Raw genomic sequence first — 27,476 nt, forward strand, 5'->3', positions numbered from 1 at the left:
CGGAAAGATGGAAGGCTGAGTCAACCTTGAGCTGGCTGCTGGGATTGAACTCCCAGCCTCATGGGCAGAGCTTTCAGACTGCTCTGCGCCACAGGAATCCCTGGTACCATGACCCAAAGCTGGTGCTTGCAACCTTTCAGGGTTATAGTCAGTCAAGCATACATTTGGCAGCTAGAGAAGGCAGATTGTGTTACCGAGTGGCCAGTGGCTTTCATGTATCCCCCCCCCCCAAAAAATACAATGGCACAGCTCTATTTTGGACCAGCAATCCTCCAACAGAAGTGCAGGTGTTGCCTGGCTAACAACAGGCAGCCTTGTGGATGACTGAGTGCAATGGCCTAAGCAAGCTTCACTGCTAAGATGGGTGCTAAGATGGGTCATGCCAGATAAGTCTTCGGCAAATAAGAAAGTAGACTTGAAACAAGTAAGCTGTCATTTCTGCTTAGGAGCAATCAAGAGGAAGATACCTCTAACACAAACCCACCATTCAAGTTGTGGAGCTTCCCCCTGTCTTGGTTGCTTCTCCGTGGTGCTTACTGTTTTCTGCCTTATTTCACCGGTTAGTGCTCTAGCAAAGACCTCATTCCATGGCTACTCCTAGACAAAACTCTATCGGTCAATTCTGTAGGGACAAACAATATTTTTTTGGGGGGGGTGTAACTGTGGAGCTGCCCATGTTAGGAATATCTCACAGGAAGCTCTAAAGGCAGGGATGGCCAAACTGTGGCTCTCTAGATGTCCATGGACTCCAATTACCATGAGCCCCTGCCAACTGGTCATGCTGGCAAGGGCTCATGGTAGCTGTAGTCCATGGACACCTGTAGAGCCACAGTATGCAAGGAACTCCTTGCTGGGGCCAACTGAGTTCAGTAAAAATGATCTGGGGAAGAAGGCAGAAACCCCTCCTCCCCCAAAGTTGAACTAGACTCCTGGGGTCCTCATAGCTACTGTGTGGCTGTAGGGAAAGTGTGTCAGGCCTAGGGATCCCAGATCTGACCCCTTTAAAAACTTATTGTGTAGTTTGGCTCTTCAGCAGAGTAGATTAGACAAGGTCTCGGCATTTGGGAGATGATGCGGATCAACTTATTCAAAGTATAACAAAGGTATCACATAGAAATCACAAGATGTTATAGTCCCGCTGTGTGCTGTATTGGTCAGGCTGCACAAGGAGTGCTGTGTGCAGTTCTGGAGGCCTCACTTCTAAAAGGGCATGGACAAAATTGAGAGGGTGCCGAGGACAGTGATGAGGATGATCCAAGGCCTAGGGACCAAGTCCTAGGAGGAAAGGGTGAGGGACTTGGGAATGTTCAGCCTGGAGAAGAGGAGGTTGAGAGGGGGACATAATTGCTGTCTCTAAGTATTTGAAAGGCTGTCACTTGGAGGAGGGCAGGGAGCGGTTCCTGTTGGAAGCAGAGGGTAGGGCCCACAGTAATGAGTTTAAACCACATGTAGTACGGTACTGTCTAGATATCAAGAAATATTTTTCACAGAGTAGTTCAGCCACAGTCAGCATAGTTCAGTCAGAACATGTCCAGAGGAGGGCAACAAATATGGTGATGGGTTTGGAGACCAACACGTATGAAGAAAGGTTGGGGGAGCTTGGTCTGTTTAGCCTAGAGAGGAGACGACTGAGAGGGGATCTGATAACCATTTTCAAGTATTTAAAAGGGTGCCATATGGAGGATGGAGCAAAATTGTTCTCTCTTGCCCCAGAGAGACAGACCAAAAGGAATGGGATGAAATTAATTCAAAAGAAATTCCATCTAAAAATCCGGAAGAAGTTCCTGACAGAGCGGTTTCTCAGTGGAACAGGCTTCCTCGGGAGGTGGTGGGTTCTCCATCTTTGGAAGTTTTTAAACAGAGGCTAGATAGGCATCTGATGGAGAGGCTGATTCTGTGAAGGCAAAGGGGTGGCAGGTTACAGTAGATAAGCGATTGGGATGTGAGTGTCCTGCATAGTGCAGGGGGTTGGACTAGATGACCCATGAGGTCCCTTCCAACTCTATTATTCTATGATTCTATGAGTTATAGAATGGGTGGCCTAAGGAGGTGGTGAGCTCCCCCTCACTGGTGTTTTTTAAGCAGGAGCTGGACAGATACTTATCTTGGATGCTTTTGGCTAATCCTGCATTGAGTTGGGGGTTGGACTTGATGGTCTCTATGGCCCTTGAGATTCCATGATTCTATCAAGTAGGATACCTGCCTCCAGCAAGTTTGGATGCGTCTCTTATAATGATAGGACAGGGTCATGGCTAGGTGACAGATTGTCTGCTGTACGTGTAGAAGGTCCCAGATTCAATCCCTGGCATCTCAAGGCAAAAGACTGAGGTAGCAGATGATGTGAAAGACCTGGAGAGCCCCTGACAGATTGAACAATGAACACTGACGGTGATAGATGAAGGGTCTGACTTGGTATATGATAGTCTCAGATGAATACTCAGTAATAATCATTACAGCCACAGAGATGGGAAATGGCATCACGGCTCCCATCACGAAACGGGTCAACGAATAAGATGCTGAAAGCACTGTGGTGCCAGAAGTTCATATTCCGAGTATCCAGGGGCTCAGCTCTTGCCGATTAACCATAGGCCAAATCTGACAGAGATTTCGCTACTTTTATCAGCCTTTGGGTCAAGCCATGGGAGGTGCTAAGCCAAAGGGGCAGGTTAAATAACTAGATTGCCTAAAAGCAGCATGCCAGCTACTGGCAAGATGAGACCTCCTTTCCCAAACCCTAACACAGCTGTTGGCTTGCTGTACCAGGCTAGACCAGCTGGTCTCTGATCTCCCCGTGCTTTTTTATGGTTCTGAGAATAAGACAGAGAGCCTGGCTGGAATGTAGGAAAACAATGTCAGGTTAGACAGCCACATCAGCTATGATGCAGCTACATCATATAACGCAGGGGTAGTCAACCTGTGGTCCTCCAGATGACCATAGACTACAATTCCCATGAGCCCCTGCCAATGCTGGCAGGGGCTCATGGGAATTGTAGTCCATGGACATCTGGAGGACCACAGGTTGACTACCCCTGATATAATGCACATTTTAGTAGTAGTGCAGGAACTGTGGTCAAGGTAGCGAGAACCTCTGGCCAGACTAGGCAATCTAGGAAAGCCTGTCCAGGCCCAACTGGTTAATTAATACTCAACTATCTGGTCTTCTTTCTCTCCTTCAGTAAGTGGTGGGATTAAATCTGATGTTACACAGAATCCTGGGTAAGAGAGAACTCAACCTGCTAGTGTTTCATATTGGAAACATTGGGCTCACAGCATTTATTGGGGGACCAATGATATGCTGTTTTAAAATATTTAGAACTAGAAATCAAGCCCGCTGCGACTAATGCAGCGGGCACTAGGGCAGGCAGCCCCCGGCAGTCACAGGGCTCCCTGCCCAGCTGCCTGACGCGTTGGAGGCGCTTCGTGCCTCCCGGCACGTCAGGGCGCCGGCAAGCAAGCAACTGCGAGCCGCGCAGAGCGCGGCTCGCAGTTGCTTCCTTGTTGGAAGGGTGGGAATTGGCCGGGCCAATGGTCTGTCCGGAGGAAGGGGCCAATTAGGCCCCTTCCTCATCACGGACAAAGCCCGCCCTAACTCCTCCCCCAAAGCGCTTAGCGCTTTATTTAGTTAGCGGCGCCCGCACTGCGGGCGTGTTAAGGATAAAGATTGCCCAGAAGAAGGTAGCACATCTAATAAATCACTGGGCTCACGGCATTATTTGGTTACCAATGAGAAGCTGTTTAAAAATATTTAGAAGTAAAGATTGCCCATCCTTACCATAGTTCCTCTATATATTAGTGGAATGGCCACCTGGGCGGTGCTGTCCGGGAGGTGTCCGGGACAGGAACCTCCTGTCCGGCCAGCACTTCTGGTCCAGTTACTGGATTGGGCTGGCCCCTGGAGTGCCCGCCTCCTTGAGCCGCGGACCCAGCCACGCCTCCAGAAGCTTCCTGGCCGGCTAGGAGGACACATCCACAGCTCCCAGGTACCTCTGTCTCCGAGCACCGGGTGGGGGGGAGCTTTCCCTAGCCACTTGCCCCGCGAAGGCCTCTTGCCGCGTCGCTGACAACCAATGCAGCTGCTTCAGCACAGGCTGGATATGAGCCCTCCAAGGTGTTCCTGTGAGCAGTGGTCCCCAACCTGTGGTCTGCAGCCCGGCAAGCTTCTTGTTTTGGGCGGGGGAGGGAAGAGAAGCTTGCCAAGCCGCAAGCTAATCGGCCGATTTGGCTGCCGATTTGCTGGCGGCCCGGAGTGGCCGGGAGGCAAAGCCGCGGCCGCCGGCATGGCGGCAGCGCAAACACGCATGCGCGGACTGCTGTGCACGCGCGTTTGCGCCCGTCGGGTACAAACGCGCGTGCACAGCAGTCCGCGCATGTGCGTTTGCACTGGGGCTGCCGCGCACGCGCGGGCCCCCAGGCTGCCCTCTCCCCTCTCTCCAGAGCAGCGGTCCGTGGCAGCCAAAAGGTTGCAGACCGCTGCCTGTGAGGACCCTAGCAGTTAGGTGTTCTGGGGCCATGAAGGGCACTAGTAGTTTGGCTTGGTGCAGAAGGTAGAATGCCAACCTTGTGATCTTGTGATCTGTGCCTCCATGGAGAGGGAGGCATCCAGGAACACACCCAGGTTCCTGGTGGAGCGAGCTACTAAGGTCCAGTCGTGCTTTCTCACTTGGACCTTTTCTACCCAGCCACAGGGACCTCCGTCTGAAGGACTGAGCTTCAGACGACTCTGCTTGAGCCACCCCGTCACTGCATCCAGACATCTGGCTAAGGATTCTGGGGGCGAATCAGGACGGCCGTCCATCAGGAGGAAGAGCTGGGTGACATCTGCAGCCTGATCCTCCATACCAGTTGGGTAAGAAGGCGCATAAAGATGTTAAAGAAGATTGGAGAAAGGACTCCTGTGAGACTCCCCATGCGAGCTGGTAACGGCTTGATTGCCTCTGTCCATGACCCCGGAAGAAGGAGATCAGCCACTGGAGGGCTGTTCCCTGTATCTTGGTGTCGGCGAGGTGGTGAGGTAGAAGCTCATGGTCAACCATGTCAAATGCTGCTGTGAAGTCTAATAACATAAGCAGTGCTGGCCGACTTTGGTCCAGCTGGCGATGGAGGTAATCTGTCAGGGCAACCAGTGCTGTTTCTACCCATGGCCAGGCCGGAAGCTTGACTGGGTATAAAAACCAAGTCTTCTTCTTGCCCACGATCCCCTCAGGCCCAGTTTAATTGAAGTGGTAAAGCTTCCCTTGGAACTGAATTTGTTAGGCCTGATTTAAATGTGATGCTATTGGGTCATGTCACCGTTCATATACTCAGTGCCTCATTTAACCCAAGCTCTCTGCTGCTTCGCATGCACTGTTAACACCCCAGGGAATCCAATGCCTGGATAAATGTTGTACCGGTGTGTTAATTTTGCACCCACAGTGGTCCAATGCATGGATAGCAATGTAGCTTAAACAAAAAAACTGGGCATGTTAAAGATCAAATGACTGAATTCTTTCTCCCTGCTGCCATCACAGGTAAATCAAGCATTATGTACCAAGTGGGGCAGCTTGGTTATCTGCTGGAATGCTTTCCCCATGACCTAAACTACCTGCCCACAGAAAATTAAAATGTCAAAGAAAAGGGTCCCACTCAGCCTTCTTTCAATATGTTCTTTCTACCTGCAGGGAGACTTTTTCATTGGGAAGCTGTGAAAAGGGTAAATACAACCTCGCAGCCTGGAGAATACGATGCAGAGATACATCTCTTTTCTTCTCTGTCAGTTCTACCGGAATGTGTACAAATCGAACCCAACAACAAATGGATAAAGTGGAAATCAGGTCTACCGCTTCATCCATGGGACCACGCCAGGTCTTTTTTCTGTTTTTTTTTTGGCCTCTGCTGTGCTAAGGGGCAGAGCACCACGCACAAGACTGGTACCTGTTCGTATTTCTCCAACTCGGTGTGGTAAATCTGTCGAATCTGAGAAAGTTTTGCTCTGTAGTCGGAGTGCTCCACGGAATTGTCTGAGCCTGCGCCCCCAGAAGCTGCTGCTGCCGCTGCTGCCGCTGCTGAACCCCCTCCTTTCTCAGGTCCTGCTACCCCTTCTGCTAAGAGCATGTTGTCCAGGCGCATCAGCTGGGGGTCTGTCGGCTCTTCCTCCTGAGCCCCTCGGATACTCAACACTGTGGGAGAGAGAAGAGCAAAATGGACAGATTGAGACGTGGAAGGAGAGCAACAGTTCCTCTTGGGGTGACGTCCTAATCAGCTTCTTGGTTAAATCTCAGACAATTCACCCCTTCAATCAGAGCTCCCACCCCGCATGGCTTTTGTATGTGCAGGTCTTATGATCCACAGCATTGCCTTTTTGGGCGAACAAAGGGGGTCCCTTCCTTCTTTCTTAATAGCAGACATGGCCAATCTCGTCAGATCTCGGAAACGAAGCAGGATCCACTCTGGCTAGTATTTGAATGGGAGATTTCCAAGGATCTCTAAGGTCACAACATGGAGGCAGGCAATGGCAAATCACCTCTGAATATCTCTTGCCTGGCTATCAGATAATCCTAGAACTCCTGGCTACACTACAGATACCATATATATATGATAAATAAATATCTAGCAGAAAAAGCTGGTTGGGTATGACTCAATGACCATTTACGCACTGGAGGTTTCATGCTGGGCTGCAAGCTGGGGTTTTAGTCCTGGCAGGTTGCCCCACCTCTTCCTGCACCCACACGGGGGAGCATTTGGCCCCGTGCGCCTCATCCGCCCCCGATTTGTGCTCCTGCACGGAAGCTGGGGCAGTGAAGTTCCCAGCGTGTAAATGGTCAATGTGTCTAAACTGGAGCAGGATGTCCTGCTGCTGTTTATAAAAGAAAAGCAAGACAGCGTGGTGTACTGGTTAACAGCGGTGGCTTCTAATCCGGTGAGCCAGGTTTGATTCTCAACTCCTCTTCCACATGCAGCCACCTGGGTGACCTTGGGCTAGTCTCAGTTTTGATAGAGCTGTTCTCACAGAACAGTCCCATCAGAGCTCTCTCAGCCTCACCTCCCTCACAGGGTGTCTGTTGTGGAGAGAGGAAGGGAAGGTGACTGTAAGCCACTTGGAGACTCCTTCATATAGTAAAAAGTGGGATATAAAAACCAACTCTTCTTGTCTTCCTCCTTGACACATAGTTTAGATTAAGATGCACAGCAGGGTGGCTCCCCTCCCTACGAGTGCAGGCTCTTCTCAGCCTGCTGTGTAATTCATTTACTTAATCTGCAAAAGTCTTTCTAACATTTGGCTTCTGAAGTGCCTCTTGCATCCTTTCCCCCTTTTCTCAAGGAGGGAGTCACCATCAGGTGCCAATTGCAAAACAAGCAGGCAAACAAATCAAAGTAGTTAACTCTCAGTTGCGAAACCATGAAATTACCTTTTGAAAATGGTAATAACTTATTATTTTTAAACCACATTTAGTCCATTTCCTATCATTGCAAATGTTCTCCCTGGCTTCTAAGATGGAACACTAGGAAACAGCCTTCAGGTGTGAAGTTAACGTTTTGAAAAAAAAGGAAGAAGCCATCTATACAGTGCCTACAAGGAAGATTTGACCATTTTTAAACAGGAATACTGCATCAAGTTATTTCGATTAACTATTTGATTCATTAACTTCAGACAACAGGTAATCAAGCCCCCTTGACCCAAGAGGAGAGGTGAGGAATAAATGGTTGAATGAATGAACGAACAAACGGAATGCTGACCCTAAATTCTCACAAAACACTCCACAAATGTGCCCTGTGAATGGGAAAAAAGCCCTGATTGTTAAGGTTGGGTTTTTTTTAATTCATTTTAAAATGATCAATAAGCTGCCATCATGTTAACTTACAGGAATCTATTATTTATGAATAAAAGTATTAATTAAAATAGCCATGGAACACCTTCACCCACAGTCTGCCCTATTGCATTAATATATAGATATTTCTTTCCCATACGATTACCGATGCCCGGCAATCATATGGGAAAGAAATATCTATCGCCCCCCCTAAAGGAACCTACAAGAGGTTAAACTAGCTTTGAATACCTCAGAACCCACTGGCTTGAGGGAATGATTTCTTTAATTAAACTGAGAAATACTTGCTTAAAACCAGGGGTAGTCAAACTGCGGCCCTCCAGATGTCCATGGACTACAATTCCCAGAAGCCTTCTGGGAATTGTGGTCCATGGACATCTGGAGGGCCACAGTTTGACTACCCCTGCTTAAAACAATACTGGTGAATCTTCTCATAAGAAAAAGCTGGAAACCAAAGATGACATGGGAAGATAAATTAATACAGAGTGAAAGAGACGATCGTTTCAGGGATTAAACTTGTCTCCCTTGCCCATGTTCAAGACTCAAGATGCCTTTATTGGCCTAATCCACATCCAAGCCAAAGAAAACGTAGCTAAATACCAAAAGATAAATTATATCGTACAAATCTAATCTTGCCCCTTCCGCATTGACAAACAGCGATGTTTACTCTCAGCGTACTCCCGAGTACCTTGGCAACTTTGGCAAATTTGGTGGGATCCCTTTCAAATAACATTGATTTTATAGTAAGGAACTGAGATCTGTATCTTGGATTGAAATCTGTCAAAGAAAGAAAGAAAGAAAGAAAGAAAGAAAGAAAGAAAGAAAGAAAGAAAGAAAGAAAGAAAGAAAGAAAGAAAGAAAGAAAGAAAGAAAGAAAGAAAGAAAGAGGGGAGGGAGGGAGGAGGAGGAAGGAAGGAAGGAAGGAAGGACGGAAAGAAAGAAAGAAAGAAAGAAAGAAAGAAAGAAAGAAAGAAAGAAAGAAAGAAAGAAAGAAAGAAAGAAAGAAAGAGGGGAGGGAGGGAGGGAGGAGGAGGAAGGAAGGAAGGAAGGAAGGAAGGAAGGAAGGAAGGAAGGAAGGAAAGAAAGAAAGAAAGAAAGAAAGAAAGAAAGAAAGAAAGAAAGAAAGAAAGAAAGAAAGAAAGAAAGAAAGAAAGAAAGAAAGAAAGAAAGAAAGAAAGAAAGAGCTCTGAGTACACATATGTATAATTCAGAAAATTTGGCCATATAAAATGTTGCTTCTTGAATGCAGATTAGGAATGGAAGAGGGAATTCATTGCTGTTTCCAAACTGCAATAATGTACCTGTGAACTCTAGCTAAAATGTAAGATTCTGCCAGCGGGCACCATTCAGAAGGAAGCTAAACCATTTGCAGCTGGCACGACAAGAGTTAAGAGGCGGCCAGAATGTTCAAATCAGTCAGTAAATACGGAGAATGTCATGCCCTCTGTGTGTGTCTGGCCAAGCCCTGTAGGCTGTTGCCAGTTCTGGTTGCTTCTGTTGTGTTTGCAGGTCAGCCACAGGAGGTTGTGACAGCAAAGGTGGATGTGAGGCCAATTCAAGAGGACATTTGTTTATCGAGGGCATCATGTTCTCCCCATGCGAGCGCCAGACAGAAGACTGTTCACATGTAGACTGAACTTACGACAGAGAAGGTGCATCAGCATTTTTTAAAAATAAGCACCTCACTTTGAAAATCATCATTGATGAAGAATAGTCTCGGTCTGTTATGTTTCCAAGAGTTTCAAAAGTGTGAGACAATGTGTGGGGAGAATAATCAGTAAATGAATTTGATTCTGAATTATGTCTTGGCTCTCTTTGTGCAGAAAAAGCACAGCAACGTTTAGATGAAGGGTGAAACGAACAGGGTCTTGAATGTTTAAAACAAGGTACAGTGGTGGTTCTCAACCTTCCTAATGCTGCGACCCTTTAATACATCATGTTGTGGTGACCCCCAACCATAAAATTATGCAAGTGTTCTTTCACAGGAATTAAACCGAAACTGACCAATGGCATGAAGATCCATTGTTCATGATTGTATACAAATTGTTTTTTCCCCTGGGGTTTCTCAGTTCAGCTCTGACTCTTGTCCAACCATGTAAATCTTGCTCTATTGCGATCGACCCCGCAAGGCTGTTGTGGGGATGGCACCCCCAAGGCCAAGCTGCTTGCCCTGCCATGACTCCTGTGAAAGGGTCTTTCAACCCCCAAAGGGGTCCCGACCCCCAGATTGTGAACCACTGAGGTACAGTATCACATCAGACAAAGAGGGCTCTAGTCTACAAAAGCTTATCCTGGTGTATTCTCAGAAATTAATTACTGTGTTTGTGGCCAACTATAGGTATGTGTCCTACCACTCTGTTGAGCAATGTTTGAAGCCCAGTCTTGGGACCCTCCCTCCAAATTAAGTTGGCGCTTCCATCAAGAGAAAAGCTTCTTGTGGAGTTGGAGGCATTTCTTCCAGCCTAAGTTACGATATTATTTTTTGTGCCATCAGAATTTGAACCAGTGTATCACTGATGATAGCTCAGAATCTCTAGAGCGGTGGTCCTCAACCCCCGGTCTGCGGCCAGGTCCCTATTTGCAAAAGCCACAATACCGGGCTACTGGCGGCCGGGCCTGCCTCCCCCCCCCCCCGCAGCGAGAAGCTTGACAGGCGGTAAGCGAAGCGGCCGCTTTGCTCGTGGCACGGCTAGCTGCTTGCTGCGAGGGGGGGAAGAGGCAAGCGCGGCCGCTGGCACGCCAGCGACGCAAACGGGCATGCACGGAGCTGCCGCGCATGCGCGTTTGCGCCCCTGCTGGTGAAAATGTGCATGCGCGACAACTGCACATGCACGTTTACGCGCAGCTGCCGCGCATGCGCAGTGCCCGGGCCACCGGCTCTCCCCCACCTCCGGAGGTGGTCATCGACCACAAGAAGGTTGGGGACCGCTGCTTTAGAGCATGCTTTCTCAATCAAGGTTTCATGAAACCTTGGGGTTTCTTGATGGTCCAGATGGAGTCTCAAAGCGGCTTGGTTCTTATATGCCACTTTTCTATCCCAGAAGGAGTCTCAAAGAGGCTTACCATCGCCTTCCTTTTCCTCTCCCCACAACAGGCACCCTGTGAGGGAGGTGAAGCTGAGAGAGCCCTGATATTACTGCTTGGTCAGAACAGCTTTATCAGGGCTGAGGCGAGCCCAAGGTCACCCAGCTGGCTGCATGTGGGGGAGCGCAGAATCAAACCCAGCATGCCAGGTTAGAAGTCCACACTCCTAACCACTACACCAAACAGAAGTGTTTGCCTTGCAAGGTCGATATCATACTCCTCCAGTTTCAGATGGGATACATCCCAAAATCTGTCATTTTATCTGCATCACAAACTATGATTTGTTCTCATCTCACTGAGTCAGGTTTCTAGGCTCCTGAAAATGGTTAACCCAAATAGCACACAATTACCAGCAATTTGCTCTCTGGATAAGGTTCAACAACTACTGAATGTTGAGAGAGAAGTCCTGCAAACGAATTCAAACCAAGCCAATTCCATTGCTTGACTGAGCTTTGTTTTTATTTTTAAGTGAAGTAACTTTTCTGGAATTAAATCAGACATCAGCACTCCAAGGGAATGTAATAGCGCTGCTATCACATCTTTCTGCAGCCTAGCTGTGTTTTTCAAACTTCTAGAAGTCAAATATAGATTTTTTAAAAGCTAAGAGTGATGCCCCACTTGATTTCTGCACCTTGTTTTGCACACTTGTACTCACCTTCAGAGGAATTAGCCCATGTGTTTATGTATGAATGACCAGAGCTCAGAGTATGCCAGCTGACCGAAAAGGAACAAGCATGCTTACACATGCTTAGTTGAAAAGCTTTATAGGAATAAGTGAGAAAATCTGGACTAAACATTCTTAGGACTGTCTTGTACATCCCTTGAATGAAGAAAAAAAAAGTATGCCACCCGACCAAAAAGGAACAAGCAACCTTACACATGCTTAGTCGAAAAGTATTAAGGGTCCAAGAACAGCCACGATCAGATGGACTGTAGGCATATTCAGGCCCTCCAAGTTAGACCTTGGAGATCATCTGTGAATTGGAGTAGGTAATACAGCCCTTGACAGATCAGTCATCTGACTCGGTATAAGGCTACTTCATATGTTCAGCTAGCTTCCACGGGAAAAACTAAGAGGATAAAAAGTGAATTCTGGACTCAAAGAAAGGAGGTGTGGTTTGAATTGCTGGGCTCCATCAAGAGTAGCCAACAAGCAAAGTAATGCTAAGGCAGGGTGACAGATTGCGGGAATCTATCTAAGGACAAGATGAGCTGCAAGCCCTGCAGGACCTTCCAGTGTTCTGCAGGGCCTGCAAAATGGAGTTCTTCCGCCAGGTCTACGGTTGAGGCTGGGGCAGTGGGGGAAAATTGATGGGCCCCCCTGGTGTTAAGCTGCAACTTGATTACTTTGTCTCTCCTGCCTCCTCCCTCTAGAGGTAGACAAGGAGGTAGGGGATGGGGGGGGGGGTTTCCGCCATATTGTTGGGTTGTTGGTCTACTGTATCTGTATTTTTGTCCATTTTAATAGGGTTTTTAATGGGGGTTATAACTGGACATCTGTAACCAGCCACGAGCCTGCTTGGGAGTGGCGGATGATGATGATGATGATGATGATGATAATGATAATGATAATAATAATAATAATAATAATAATAATAATAATAATAATAAGAAGAAGAAGAAGAAGAAGAAGAAGAAGAAGAAGAAGAAGAAGAAGAAGAAGAAGAGGAGGAGGAGGAGGAGGAGGAGGAGGAGGAGGAGGAGGATACTGGCCAAATAGCAAGTGGGGGCACAGAAATTCATCAAGATGGTTGCAGGAAGACACGGCAGGACAAGTAGAAAAGCTTAGTTTAATCAACGGTAGCTGGCCAAGAAACTCATTTAGACTGAACCAGAAGAATTTTTCTCACAAAGATCTCAAGGACCAAACAACTGCACTTGGATCTGCTGGAGGATTTGTGCGGACAGAAGGTTGGGGCAATTTTGGCTGATTCCCTCCTCCCATTGCTGATATCTGGCTTCTCCTCCTCATGTTTTTCTTGAGGGTCCTCTTTCCCTCAGGAATAGCATTTCAGGGGGTCTTTCGGGACTGCAGTGAGAGATGGAATGCCATGGGCTACGGATGGAAATAACTTCCACCCATGGGGATTATTTATTTATTATTTGATATTTTTTCATTCCGCCATTTCCCAGAGGACTCAGGGCAGCTTTCAATAAAAACTGAATACAAAGTAAGTAATATAATACAGGTTTGAAATCTGGATTTAAATTCAGCTGGTCCAAATAAAAACACCATAGCTGTCTTTTCTAATTCATTTTTGCCTGGGAAGGCATAAGGAGTACTTAGATGTTGCCTACAGGGAGGCCAGCATCTTCTTGAGGTTACCACTGAATATATGCCATAGTTTGAGTGAAGGATCAAACCAGCAGCCAAGGACAAGTAGTGGAAGGAAGGAAGGAAGGAAGGAAGGAAGGAAAGGAAGGAAGGAAGGAAGGAAGGAAGGAAGGAAGGAAGGAGGTAAATTGAAAAGAAGGAAGCTAGGAAGTTAGGAAGTTAGGAAGGAAGGAAGGAAGGAAGGAAGGAAGGAAGGAAGGAAGGAAGGAAGGAAGGAAGGAAGGAAGGAAGGAAGGAAGGAAGGAAGGAAGGAAGGAAGGACTAAATCATCTAACTTAGTGGAACATTTCCAACATCATGAGATCACGTCAAAGATCTGTTTCCCCTAGTCCCGTGTGAATCTCTGAATTATTCAATTACTTTTGACAGAAAGTACATTTAAATAAAAGATGCATTGCAGACTCAAAGGATTAAATACCTTAAATTGTTTCAAAATGATAATGGCCCGGCTACAAATCCTTTCCAGTACTTGAGGTTTTTTTTCTCCCTCTATATGTTTGAAATGTCACTTACAAAAGCCTTGAAGAAGTCAAAACTATGACACTGTAAATGTGATATGAAATTAAAATGATAATCAGTAATAGTGATAAAGGAAATAATAGGAAAGTAGACATGGATATAATAGAAATCAGCTCAGCTACCCACAGAGAGACCAAGAAATAAATTTCAAGAGATATGACTAAGCAGAGTTGCTATAGTCTAAGGCTGATTTACACTGATTTTTTGACATTTATACCATACGTTTCTGAAACTTTATAGGAACAGAAAGAGCAAAGCCTACACCTGGGACAAGGCAAAAATGGAGCAGCAACTCCCCATACATGAGAAAGCCAGTGGTTATGGGAGCACAGTATATGGTGGTTGCTAGGATCCAAAGAGACTACTGCTGTGAGCTTGAGGGGACATCTCATTTGTTTTGCTTAAGCCCATCCATCCTTGTGCCACAGTAGCAAGTTACTAGCCCATCTGAGAAGAGTTTCAGAAGCAGGTTGCTAGTCAAGGCCTGACAATGGTCTGAGGGAGATAGGGACATGATGGGGACATGATTGGATACCAGTGTGGAAACCTGGATGGAAAACCTGGATGTGATGTCTAGGGATTTGTGAAAACTTTATGGTAAAACCACAGAGTTTCCTAGAGCAAACATCACTTCTAGGGTTTCCATGAAAGCAACATCACCTGTCAATGTGTTTGTTAGTTATTTTATTGATTAATTTATATTTATTGAAACATTTATACCCTGCCCTTTCCCTTAGTTCTAGGTTCAGCTGCAGGAGGGCGGTGAGAGACGAGAACTGGGAAAAGGACCAAAGGCAGCTCTATTCATATGGCATTAGAGATACAGCAAGGGGTTAAATCCTACCAGTCTAGTGAAAGCCCCATGCATGAGCCCAAATAACTGCTGTTTACAAAATAGCAAGTCCATTCATTTAGATATTGAGTGATATTGATTGTGGGTTGCTTTAGAAAATAGATCATGGAGGGAAAGCATTCTCGTCTCTGGGCTAAATATCTTTAAAAAAACAGAAAGAGAAGAGCTTTTAACTGTTATTTTCATTTCCATCTTGCAGGAATGTAGACTTTGGATAATAAATGCTTGGACACGTTGGCCTATTTGTTTATTTCCGTTACTAATTCTGGCTGATCAGCGAGCTTCCGCCCAAACTGCAGCACCTACATTCTTACGTGGCGAATGCCCGTAACCAAAATGACATAATAATGCAGGCTACGCAAGATTCATCAATGCAGGGAGCATCCATACAAGACTTTCCAAGAGTTTTGCATGGGTACAAGAAATACGATTCAATTAGATATACTTAGATGCTGTGGGCCGATTTGAAATTATCTCTAGAGATGAATTAATTTTACATATTTTATTTCTATTTTGATTTGTCCCCGCCAATCCCGGAACCAGTCCAGCTCGTGGCGGTTTACAATAAAAAACAGAATTTCAGTAAAATGTCATAAAACAACAATAAGTCTCAACAATAACTCGATGGTGGGACCAATCTGAGGAGACCCCACCCTCCCCTCCCTCTCAGTCTCCAAAAGCCCCATGATCCTCAGTTCTCAAGGGCAATATTTCTGCAGGCCCCTACAAGCCTGTTAGGAGATGTACAGTGCAGCCAAGTTTTTAGATGTTTTAAGATGTTTTTATGAGGCTCTTGTGGCGCAGAGTGGTAAGGCAGCCGACATGCTGTCTGAAGCTCTGACCATGAGGCTAGGAGTTCGATCCCAGCAGCCGGCTGAAGGTTGACTCAGCCTTCCATCCTTCCGAGGTCGGTAAAATGACTGGGGAAGGCACTGGCAAACCACCCCGTATTGAGTCTGCCATGAAAACGCTGGAGGACGTCACCCCAAGGGTCAGACATGACCCGATGCTTGCACAGGGGATACCTTTACCTTTAAGATGTTTTTAGGAGGGATTTGAATAAAAGTGACTGAGCAGGAGTATGTGAGATGCTACGTCCTGCTGACTGGATTGCAAACAGAGCCTGGCTGTGTATCGCACCAGTCCTCATGATGTAGGGATGACTAGGGTCTGGGAGATCCAGGACAATGCAATCCTGGTACAGTGCAATCCTATTATCATTATTATTTATTAGACAGGTTTATGAGCCACCCTTCCTAATAGGCCTCAGAAACTAAGTAGCACATTAATATAAAATTTAATAAAAACAATAAAACCTTGTTGTCCTGTCTCTTAGGCCTTGTTCTTAAGGTCACTGTCTATGGCAGTGAACTCTGGAGAGGGAGAGGGGAGGCCCATTTAGTTTTATTAATCTGCTCTGGCCTCAGCCATATGCCTGGTAAAACAGCGCTGTTTTGTAGGCCCTGCAGAACTTTGATAGTTCCATCAGGGTCTGGGTTCCTGATCTTAGAGTTCTTCCGGTGACGTATTGGGAGAGGCAGCCTCTCAGATATGCAGGGCCCAGACCGTGTAAAGTCTTAGAGGCCAAAACCAGCACCTGCGCCACTCCACCAGTCTAAGCCCACTGATTTCAATGGCCATAGACTGGAGTGAACACTGCATAGGACATGGTGGCCAGACTGTGGCTCTTCAGATGCCCATGGGCTACAATTCTCCAGGTGGCAGGGGCTCCTGGGAATTGTAGTCCATGGACAGCTGGAGAGCCACAGTTTGGCCACCCCTAGCACAGGATGTCTATTGTCACTTAGCCATGGAAGCAGACTGGGTTACCTTGAGCCAGTCGCTTTCTCAGGCTCGCCACAGCAACAGAAAAGAGAATGCTTTCCCTTCATGATCTGTTTTCTAAAGCAACCTGCAATTGTGCCCAATCACGTTCCTTGCTATGCTGACAGGGGACACACCTGCTCTTGTTGCCTTCTACCCCCCCCCCGCCCCCCAGTCTGCATAAAATGGATAATGTTTGCAAAAAGAAAAGAAAAGAAAAGACAAGAGAACATTACCTATCAGCCTCCAGAGGCATAGAAATTCCAGCCAGGACTTCAAGGAGGAACAGAGGAGTGACAGTTGGGGAAAAAATAACAGGAATCTTACACACTCTCACATAAAGAAAATGCTATTATGCCATGCTATTAGGCACGCATTCAGACGGAACGGCATTATGATAATCTAGTTTGAGTTTGTTAATATATAGTTTTATACATATATAATAGTAGGGCATAATAACACACATCTCTGCAGAAACATGAGGCAATTTAGCAACGCAGAAAGCTGGTAAACTGATAGTTTGGAGGATGTTTCACTTTGCGGAGCCAGATCTGCAGCTCAACTGAACGGGTGTAAATTCAGCAAAAGAGAGCTGGTTCTTGTTGGAGGTATAGCTCCTGACTCCAAATACTTGAGCTGGTGCACTTTACTGTGTGCAAAACAACTTCATTATCCACATTTACTTAAATTTGCCTTAAAATCAACAACATTCCATGCTTTTCCTCTCTTGGGTTATGGTGACAGAAATTCACACATGCTCCAAGGGCCAATCTGGATGTTTAGAGACACTGCAAACACAGAAGTAACTCTCCTTGTGGACCAGCGTATGAAGAGGCAGACCAGGAACTCACTTCTGAGTCCAGAAGACCAGCTTGCATGTGACACAGGCCCAGAAGAGCCTGGTACGCAAATCTACAGTGTTGTTTGGAAAGTGCTCAGAAATCTGATGGGCCGGCCTAAGCAGAGTTCTGAGCTGGACTTAGAAGGGGTTACCTCTGCCTAGGAGGGTCTAATTCAGGGGTAGTCAAACTGTGGCCCTCCAGATGTCCATGGACTACAATTCCCAGAAGCCCCTGCCAGCATTTGCTGGCAGGGGCTTCTGGGAATTGTAGTCCATGGACATGTGGAGGGCCGCAGTTTGACTACCTCTGGTCTAATTGAATGATGAATCGAATAGGCTAGTAAATCCTTCACGTACATAAGCCCACGTGTCCAATGGACTGGACCCAGGCCCCAAAAGCCTGCTCATACAGTTCATGGGAAGATGCCCTGTGGGTCTTCTGACCTTCGTTTACATCACCAGTTTTCTAATTTGGAGAAAATGTCTGTATTTCACCCTGGATTTTTCTGCTCTTGGGGTTTGTGTGTTGCTGATGTACTGGCCCGTGACGCTGTTACAGCAATGCGTGGCCAAAAAGAGATCGCACATGCAAAAATCATTCTTCTTGGCAGAAGGGGACAACCTAGGGATGACAGTCTCCAGGTGAGTCCTGGAGATCCCCCGGAATTACAGCTCGTCTCCAAGAAGCAGGAATCAGTTTCCCCAGAGAAAACAGCCTTTCTCAACATTTTTACCATTGAGAAACCACTGGAATGTTCTTCAGGCTTCAAGAAACCCCTGGAGATGCGGGATCATGCAGAATATGGTTGTGCACATGCCTACCCGGGGCCCCTCCCCTTCCCATGCAATCCAGGTCCATCATTGGCCATTTGGGGAGGGAGGGGAGGGACAGGTCACCATGACCATATATGGTCATATCACCTGATAAATGCTTGATAAAGTTGATAGATAGATAGATAGATAGATAGATAGATAGATAGATAGATAGATAGATAGATAGATAGATAGATAGATAGATAGATAGATAGATAGATAGATAGATAGATAGATAGATAGATAGATAGATGGATAAGCTCCCAACCATTCATGAAACCCTTCCAGGGCTTTTAAGAAACCTCATGAAATCCTGTTTGAGAAAGCCTGGCTTAAAAGCGGATTGTATGGCATTAAACCCCATCCAAGTCCCTTTCCTCCCCAAACCCTGCTCTCTGCCAGCTCCACCTGCATAGTCTCCAGGTTTTTCCCACCTGGAGCTGACAATCCCTAGGACAACCCCGCCATTCCTTCAAGCATGGACACGGAGTTATATTTTGCCTTTGCAACTAGCCTGAGAGGTAAGGCTGAATGCTGCAGACTTGCCCAACACCTCCCGGTGCATTTCACATTGGCCCCCTCCTTGTGCTCTGTCTGCACAAGAGAAGCAATGCGAAAATCAAGGCGCCGTATTCCCCATCCTGCTACTATTGGCTTGCAAACTCTTAACAACTCAGTTTTGCAAACGGAATCAAGATGGTAAATAGTCTCAGAAGTGTGGCTTTCTTTTTACAAGGTCACCATTTCCTCACATTTGGGCATCGCTGCGAGAAGAGCTGAAATATTTTGCCCTGCCTCTTCTTGCCTTCAGGTGACTAGCTTTCTTCCCCCCCCCGGGGGGGGGGGTTGGTAGAGAAAAGGATATGAAGCAAATCAAGTAGAAAGGAAACCATCTCTGCTCCTTGGTTCTGAAAACCCTGCTGGCCAACCACTAGAGGGCACTCTTTCTTCACAAAGGACCAACACAGCTTTTTAAAAAATACAGAAACCCAAATAATTGTAGCAATAGAAATAAATAAATAAATAAATAAATAAATAAATAAATAAATAAATAAGAGATACACATATAGTATTTTCATTAGCAAAGATGCAGCTGTTCTTTTGACCTTTCTCTGCAGTTGCAGAATGAAGGGCTTATAGCTTAGTTTCGTTGGTATAAATCCAGATTTTTCTCACCATCGCCACCTTCTCCCTTTCTTGCCATGCCTCAGACCATATTTAAGCAGACGGAGGCTCAAGTCACCTGATGGGGTGGCATTGCTACACCACCTCCGTTCAATTCTGTGAGGCTGGTGTGGGAGGGTCCACAGCCAAGGGGCGTCAAGGATTGCATTTCCAAAAAACGCTTGGGCGAACGATTCCAGCAGAGCGGCAATTTGAGCTGGAGATAAAGCTCATTTTATCAGATGCCAACCCCAAACAGGCTGGGCAGAAAATAAACTGGTTCAGGGATGTGGGGTGATCAAGGCCATCTTTTCCAGATAGTTTTTGGTTATCTGCTCTGGCTGTTATTGTTTTGGGAAGGAATGCTCAGATACCCTCCTGGTGTTAAAGCAGGAAGGGAAAAATACACTGACATCTCTATACCTTAAGTGGGCCATAGTATGGTCTTTGTGGCCTCCCTCCACCCTCAGTTTCAGTTCTGTGTCTTCCCATGGCCTTCAGATATTAGTGAGACTGTCTTCGGTTCCACCAGAGGTCTAGGTTCCTCATGAGTATACTCTAGCATAGAGATACTCAGTCACTGATGTATCCATTTTTACTAGAACATATAACCAAGATATGTGCTTTTGTGGATTTTTAGACCTGCACATTAGGACCACCCACTGCTGTGGGATCTGTGATTTCTGCCTCCCAGAGCTAAACTGACTAATGACTGTTAAACTATTTTAAGTCTATATCTTTTTTGTTACTGTTGTCAAGTCAAAACGGGCCTATGTCAACTTCAGTTCTCAAGAGATGTTCAGAGTTAGTTTGCCATTGCCTTCCTCTCTGTATCTACCCCTGTTATTGCTTGGTGGTTTCCCATCAAAATACTGACCAGGGCCAAACCTACTTAGCTTCTGAGATCTAATAAAATGGGACTAATCTGAGGTATACAGATCAGGGCAAACCTGGGACCCAGATTATGCTGAAGAAAAAGAAGAAGAAGAAGAAGAAGAAGAAGAAGAAGAAGAAGAAGAAGAAGAAGAAGAAGAAGAAGAAGAAGAAGAAGAAGAAGAAGAAGAGCTGGTTTTTATGCCCCACTTTTCACTGCCCGAAGGAGTCTCAAAGCTGCTTACAATCGCCTCCCTCTCCTCACAAGAGACACCCCGTGAAGCTGGGAGCTCTGAGAAAACTGCTCTGCGAGAACAGCTCTAACAAGACTGTGACTAGTCAAAGGTCACCCAGCTGGCTGCATGTGGAGGAGTAGGGAATCAAACCCAGCTCGCCAGATTAGAAGCTACTCTTAACTGCTACACCAAGCTGGTATCCCTTTGACCACCCTGAGATATTGAAAAGGCTCATTTCATTTCCACTGTTCATACCAGTGGCCAAAAACCGCAATTACTCAAGTTTTCAAGTCTTAAAAATATAGACTGTTGAACCTGAACCTATCAATCCCTGGACACAAGCATCTCCAGAATTCCAGTTTTGGCCTACACATCCTAAAGCAGGAGAAACATATCCGTCAAGTAGCTAGCCCCATTTTTTTACATTTGGAGTTTTGAATTCAGGGCGGCAGATTTCCTTGACATCTCCAAATGAGGAATCTCTCACTTGGCAGTCTTTCCCCGTTTCCAGATCCTGGAACTATCTGCCGAGACAGAAATGTTGGCCAGGAACTTTGTATCATAGCCACCCACCCCTCCAACTCCACTCCTCGGGAACAAAACGAATTTGCATAAAGCACAACCCAACGGCTGAACTCCAGTTGCAATTCAGACTGGGAGGGTACTCTGCTAAATAGCCTTATTCCCTCCTCTGCCTTCTCCCCCAGGGGGACACTGAAATGGATAGGAGGTTTTTTTTTAAGTAAATGATTGCAACTTATATAGAAAATAATGTGCTACTTAGTTTCTGAGGCGAGAATCCTGGCAGGCTGCTCCAAGAAGCAGCACGGGAGCAGATGGGAGTGATTAGTCTGTGATTTTCAAAAAGGTTTTTCCCCCCTGCCTCCGCTGTGCTTAAAACAGGCTGGGAAAACCCAGGCACCCCTGAGGAGGAAGAAGCGCTACCACCACCACTACCGTGGCACGGCCTACCATCTGCAATGGCCTTCCGAATGAAGGGGGGGGGGGGTTGTTTTGTTTAGAAAGGCAGCCACTAGGCTGCAGTTGGAGAACCCCATCAAGGGCTCTGGCAAATGTGCTAAGAGTGAAGATAGACATTCGGGGGGTGGCAGAACAGCTTTCTGCGCAAAAGTTATGCCACGGAAAGAAAGGGCGCCGGCAGAACACGAATGTGCGCTCATGCCACGTCTGCCACATGTCTGCTTCACTGTCCTCACCCTAAAGGTCACTTCCATGAGAGTTCGCTGCAATTGTCTCCCCAACAATTGGATTTTAGAAGAATAAGAATAAGAATTGGTTCTTATACGCTGCTTTTCTCTACCTGAAGGAGCCTTAAAGCAGCTTACATTCGCCTTCCCTTTCCTCTCCCCACAACAGACACCCTGTGAGGGAGGTGGTGCTGGGAGAGCCCTGATATCACTGAAGAAGAGTTGGTTCTTATATGCCGCTTTTCTCTACCCGAAGGAGCCTCAAAACGGCTTAAAATCTCCTTCCCTTTCCCCTCCCCACAACAGACACCCCGTGAGGTGGGTGAGGCTGAGAGAGCCCTGATATTACTGCTTGGTCAGAACAGCTTTCTCAGTGCCGTGGGGAGCCCAAGGTCACCCAGCTGGCTGCCTGTGGGGGAGCGGGAAATCAAACCCGGTTCACCGGATTAGATGTCCACACTCCTAACTACTACACCAAGCTGGCTTCTTAATTTTTTATTGACTAATGTAAAAATATTTTAGACCTCAGAGTGCACAAGGTTGCGTACATTTAGAATTTTAAAAAATAATTAAAACGAGCAGCACAATTTGAATTCAATTAAAAACACAAACAACAAACAGTAGAAGGCCAATAACAAAAAAGCAGCACATTTCTACAATCATGCCATTAAAACACATAGAAACAACACTAGAAGGAGGGCCAAAAACAGTTATTGAGGGTATCCTGCAGGAAACAGAAAGCCTCTTGACGAAAAGAACCAAGAAAGGGAGGGGGACAGATCTCCCTGAGGATGGAATTCCCAAAGTTTTGGTGCCATGACAGAGGAGGCCCTTTCTCAGCTCACTAGTTTCAGATGGTCAGGGCAGCCAAAACATGGCAGACAGCTGAAAATTACCTCAAAGGTAACTCATGCTAGTTAAATGCACCAAAACAAGCCTGCAGCTGTTGTATTGTCCCCCACCCCTGGTCTCCTTGCCTGCGCTGGTCAAGAGGACTCCAAATTGTGCTCCGCAGGGAGTGAGGGGTCAAGCAGAGGAATGGAGCTGGGGAACCAATAGCCTTGTTCATTGCTGGTGAGCCAGAACTTATACAAAAGCCTCAGGGATCGGTCGCAATAATGCCATGATCTTCAATTCTCACCAAGCAAGCATGCATTACATCCACAGGAAACCCCAAATGTGACCCATTCCAGTCCTCAGCCTTGTACAAGCCTAGTTCTTCTATGATTGCGCTATGATGTCCCCCGTGGAAGCCAGACAGTAATGAAGTACAGTAATGGAAGAGCATTAACTAGCATGTTAATGTGCTGGTGTTTGCCCCCTTGGAGACCCCATCAGGATGGAAAGATTATATGGAAATCATCCAAATAAAATACATTTAAGTAGAGAGGAGGCATTGGCTACACTTTGGCTACAGCAGCCACGCAGTGCCATGCCGAGGGGGAGCCCCAGCCATGGCGGCTGCTGGAGAGCACCAAAGGTGAGCTGGCGGCAGAGTGTCAGGGCAGCCCCCGAGGCAGCAGCCAGGGAGGAGGAGGAGGAGGAGCCGTGGCCCGGTACCAACTGATTCACAGACCGGTATTGGGGTTTGGGGACCGCTGTCTTACACTGAGAATTTACAGACAGATCAGATAATCAGTTTTTTCCCCTTGTTATAGGAAACAACAGCGATTCGATGGGGGCACCGTGAATTGAAACCCCAATCAAATCTTTTTGCAACTTGGGGTTCTTATTGAGGAAAGGCATCTGTAGCCATGCCTCACTACCCCAAAGCCCAGAAAAGACAAAAAGGGAAAAATTCCCATCAGCTTCAATGGCACCTTTGGTTTCGATGGTGCCAAATCTTTCGGATTCAGTCAAATAGATTCAACTGAATTAAAAAAAAACCCATGGGTGAATCGGACAGATAAAGTTCGGTCTGAATAGCTTCGGGAATCCAAAATCCAAAGGGAATCCAAAACAGTCTGAATTTCTTTTCCCTTGCACATCTTGATAGGCTCAAGAAGTGGGCTAAACTGAATAAAATGAAGTTCAATAGGGACAAATGTGAAGTTCTGCATTTAGGTAGGAAAAAACAAATGTACCTATATAAGATGGGGGAGACTTGTCTTGGCAGTAGTATGTGCGAAAAAGATCTAGGAGTCTTAGTAGACCATACATTGAACATGAGTCAGCAGTGTGACTCAGTGGCTAAAAAGGCAAATGGGATTTTGGGCTGTATCAAACAGAGTATCGGGAGGTGATGGTACTGCTTTACTCTGCTCTGGTTCAGCCTCACTTGGAGTACTGTGTTCAATTTTGGGCACCCCAATTGAAGAGGGATGTTGACAAACTGGAACATGTCCAGAGGAGGGCAACAAAGATGGTGAGCAGTTTGGAGACCAAGACATATGAAGAAAGGTTGTGGGAGCTTGGTCTGTTTAGCCTAGAGAGGAGACGACTGAGAGGGGATCTGATAACCATCTTCAAGTATTTAAAAGGGTGCCATATGGAGGATGGAGCAAAATTGTTCTCCCTTGCCCCAGAGGGACAGACCAGAACGAATGGGATGAAATTAATTCAAAAGAAATTCCATCTAAACATCTGGAAGAAGTTCCTGACAGAGCAGTTTCTCAGTGGAACAGGCTTCCTCGGGAGGTGGTGGGTTCTCCATCTTTGCAGGTTTTTAAACAGAGGCTGGATAGCCATCTGACAGAGAGGCTGATTCTGTGAAGGCAAAGGGGTGGAAGGTTCCAGTAGATGAGTGATAGGGATGTGAGTGTCCTGCATAGTGCAGGGGGTTGGACTAGATGACCCATGAGGTACCTTCCAACTCTATGATTCTATCATAGAATCACAGAATCATAGAGTTGGAAGGGGCCATACAGGCCATCTAGTCCAACCCCCTGCTCAACGCAGGATCAGCCCAAAGCATCCTAAAGCATCCAAGAAAAGTGTGTATCCAACCTTTGCTTGAAGACTGCCAGTGAGGGGGAGCTCACCACCTCCTTAGGCAGCCTATTCCACTGCTGAACTACTCTGACTGTGAAAAATGATTCTATGATCCCTATATAGTCAGCCCTACTGGAAGCCCTGGGCCTCAGCAGCTGCCCAATGTCAGGATATGCCAAGGCCAGCTCTGAAACAGAATAATCATAGAATCATAGAAACATAGAGTTGGAAGGGGCCATACAGGCCATCTAGTCCAACCCCGTGCTCAAAGCAGGATCAGCCCTAAGCATCCTAAAGCAATGACCAGATTCTCTTCCTAAAGCCCAGGAAATCACTGCTTCCCCAAAGTAGCACAGTATGAGTCCAATGGCACCTTTGAGACCAACAAAGTTTTATTCAAGGTGTAAGCTTTCGTCACCAGACAATAAAATGGGAGTTACCACATCTATAAGCAGAGACTGGGTCGTGGATAGTACACAGCATAATGAAGATGTTTCAAGGGTTTTACAGAAATAACAAGCTAAGTTTATGGGGTCATCATTTGTTTGGGTTCCACTGGGGAGGGGCATAGTCAAGAAAATAAAACAAAAATGTCAAGATTAAAGATGCATGGACAAATGTCTCCCCCATTGTGGACCTGAGAGTAATTAAAAGAGAATCTGTCACCCCTAGGGAAGCCAGGCAAGGGAACACAAGCTGGTTAGCTTGTTAGCGGTATAATTCATTTTAACATATTCAGACTTCAAGACGTCCACCTTCCGAGCATCTGAGAAAAACAACAGCCAGGTAAAAAACAAACACACAAAGAGGGTGGTCCTTATGACCGCTGGGCAATGCAGACCTCCTTTTCAACTCTCAGAGCAATTAAACCAGCAGCAAAACCTGGGAGACTTAATTGCCCCACAATATTGTGCCTGATCTTTGACCCTAGCTGCCAAACTCCTGGGACCCAGGAGATAAAAAACTGTCAAGATCCTATTTGTTTTAATTTTTTTTTGTGGCCCACTTAAAGAAGCTAAAGGAAATATTTCAAGGGCCTTTCCTTCCGTGCTTCTTTAGGTGTCCCTGTCCTGACCCCCAGATATCTTGCTTGGAGGCCCTAGGGGCTGTTTTTGACACGGCTGACCTCTTGGCACATGGACTCAGGACCAGGGAGTGTGGAATCCAACCAGACTAATTCCAAATGCAAACAGAATTCTTACTCAGCACGGAGCCCACACGCCCGGGCGATAATCAGTTTATCTAATGAAGCAGTTCCCCATTTCCTGAACAGAAGAGGATTAGCAGGACAGAGTGACACAACGAGGGGGAGTTTTCCCCGTGTAAGCCCACCCCACACAAGGGAGTGGGTTGGCTTAGGGGGGTTGCCACTGAGACCTTCCCAGCCTGCATTCTGTCCTGGATTGGTCTTTTGCAGAACTGCAGATACATTCTTGGTGGCGAAGGGGGGGGTGGCGGTGAGGAAAGCTAGCCATGTAGGACCTGGTCGATTCCCTTGCAGCCTTCAATCCCCCCCCCCTACTCCCCCAGGTGCACCAGAGTCTGACTGCAGAGTGTATTTTAGCTGAACCGTTACTTTGCAGTGCGGTTCGCCACACCTGAATAAGCATTAAATGCTTGTTGAGTGTAACTGCACCTCAAGGAGGTGAAAGCGGGACCAGGAGAAAACCCAAATCATGATGTTTTTCTTCAACGAGAGGGATGGCCGTGTGTGTGTGTGTGTTTGTATGCACGTGTCTCAAGGCACAGTCCCCAACTCGACACCAACATCAAATGTACTATTGTTAGGCCAGAGTGCACATTGGTGCAAATTTAGATATACAATATGCTTTAACATCCTTTACTATTTGTTGTTTTTTATGTTTTTTCAGAGCAAGACTACGGGGCCGCAGCAGGGGGGGGAGGGAGGCGCGGACACCGGCGTGCCAGTAGGCGCATTTCCCTACCCCCCACGGCACGCACTCGCTGCCCCCCCCCGCAGTGAGCGCCGTGCCGCGGGTGGGGGGAGGGAGGTGCACCGGCGGCCACACCTCCCTCTCCCTCCCCCCTCCCTATCCCCAGCCTGAAAAAGGTTGGGGACCGCTGCTACCAAGGACCCTCCCCTTCCCAAGCCCTAATCTCCCCAAGTTCGGCCCCCAGGTATTTCCTAACCCTAATGCACAGCTGGCAACCCTACCCAGGGTGTAAGCTTCCAAGAGCCAAAGTGCCTTTGATCAGATACCAATCCCAGAATATTTTATTCTGTCTCTCTTCTTAGGTCTCCAAGTCCTATGTTAGAGTGTCCCAGAAGTAGAGAATTAAAATGAAAATATTTTCCCCCAACTGAAGAAATGCAGGACCAGTTAAGGGCTTTACTGACTATTCCTCTGAGCTGGTCCTCCCCACACAAGGGAGAAGCCAATGTCACCATCCAAAAACATCCGTAGCTTCCTACCCAGTGCCTAACTCTCCATGGAAATCTTGGCTGGAGCAGTTCCTTACATGGCAGCCCTGGAGCTGCATCTGATTCTGGCCATCTTTCCCTTCCCCCTGTTCTTCTTATTCCCCGGTTTGATGCTTCGCATATTAATTGCCCTCTGCTGAAAAAGAAGTGGGCCTTTGAAGGACCTGCATCTGTTAATGACAGTTGGGACCTTCAGAGAGGAAGCAGATCTAGCCCCGTCTCCACAGACTGAGCTGTGACAGAAGGAAGGAAGGAGAAAGAGAAAGAGAAAGAGAAAGAGAAAGAGAAAGAGAAAGAGAGGAAGGAAGGAAGGAAGGAAGGAAGGAAGGAAGGAAGGAAGGAAGGAAGGAAGGAAGGAAGGAAGGAAGGAAGGAAGGAAGGAAGGAAGGAAGGAGAGGGAGAAAAAGAAAGGAAGAGAGATAAAGAAAGGAGGGAAAAGAGAAAAAGTGAAAGAAAGAAGGAAGAGAGAGATAGAGAACAGAAGGAGGAGAGAGAAAGAAAAGAAGGAAGGAAAGGGAGATAAAGAAAGGAAGAGAGAGGAAAGAAGGGA

The 27,476-nt window shown here is 46.7% G+C and overlaps 1 protein-coding gene across 1 annotated transcript in view; it reads right to left on the reverse strand.

The window, feature by feature from the left end:
• Positions 1-27,476, reverse strand: part of PBX1 (PBX homeobox 1) — a 269,247-nt gene that overhangs the window by 49,101 nt on the left and 192,670 nt on the right. The window contains exon 3 of the mRNA XM_077332272.1: positions 5,911-6,155. Coding sequence (XP_077188387.1) covers positions 5,911-6,155 — 245 coding nt within the window. The remainder of the gene's footprint in view (positions 1-5,910; positions 6,156-27,476) is intronic.

This window comes from Paroedura picta, chromosome 4 (genome assembly GCF_049243985.1).
Source record: "Paroedura picta isolate Pp20150507F chromosome 4, Ppicta_v3.0, whole genome shotgun sequence".
Taxonomy (NCBI): Eukaryota; Metazoa; Chordata; class Lepidosauria; order Squamata; family Gekkonidae; genus Paroedura; species Paroedura picta.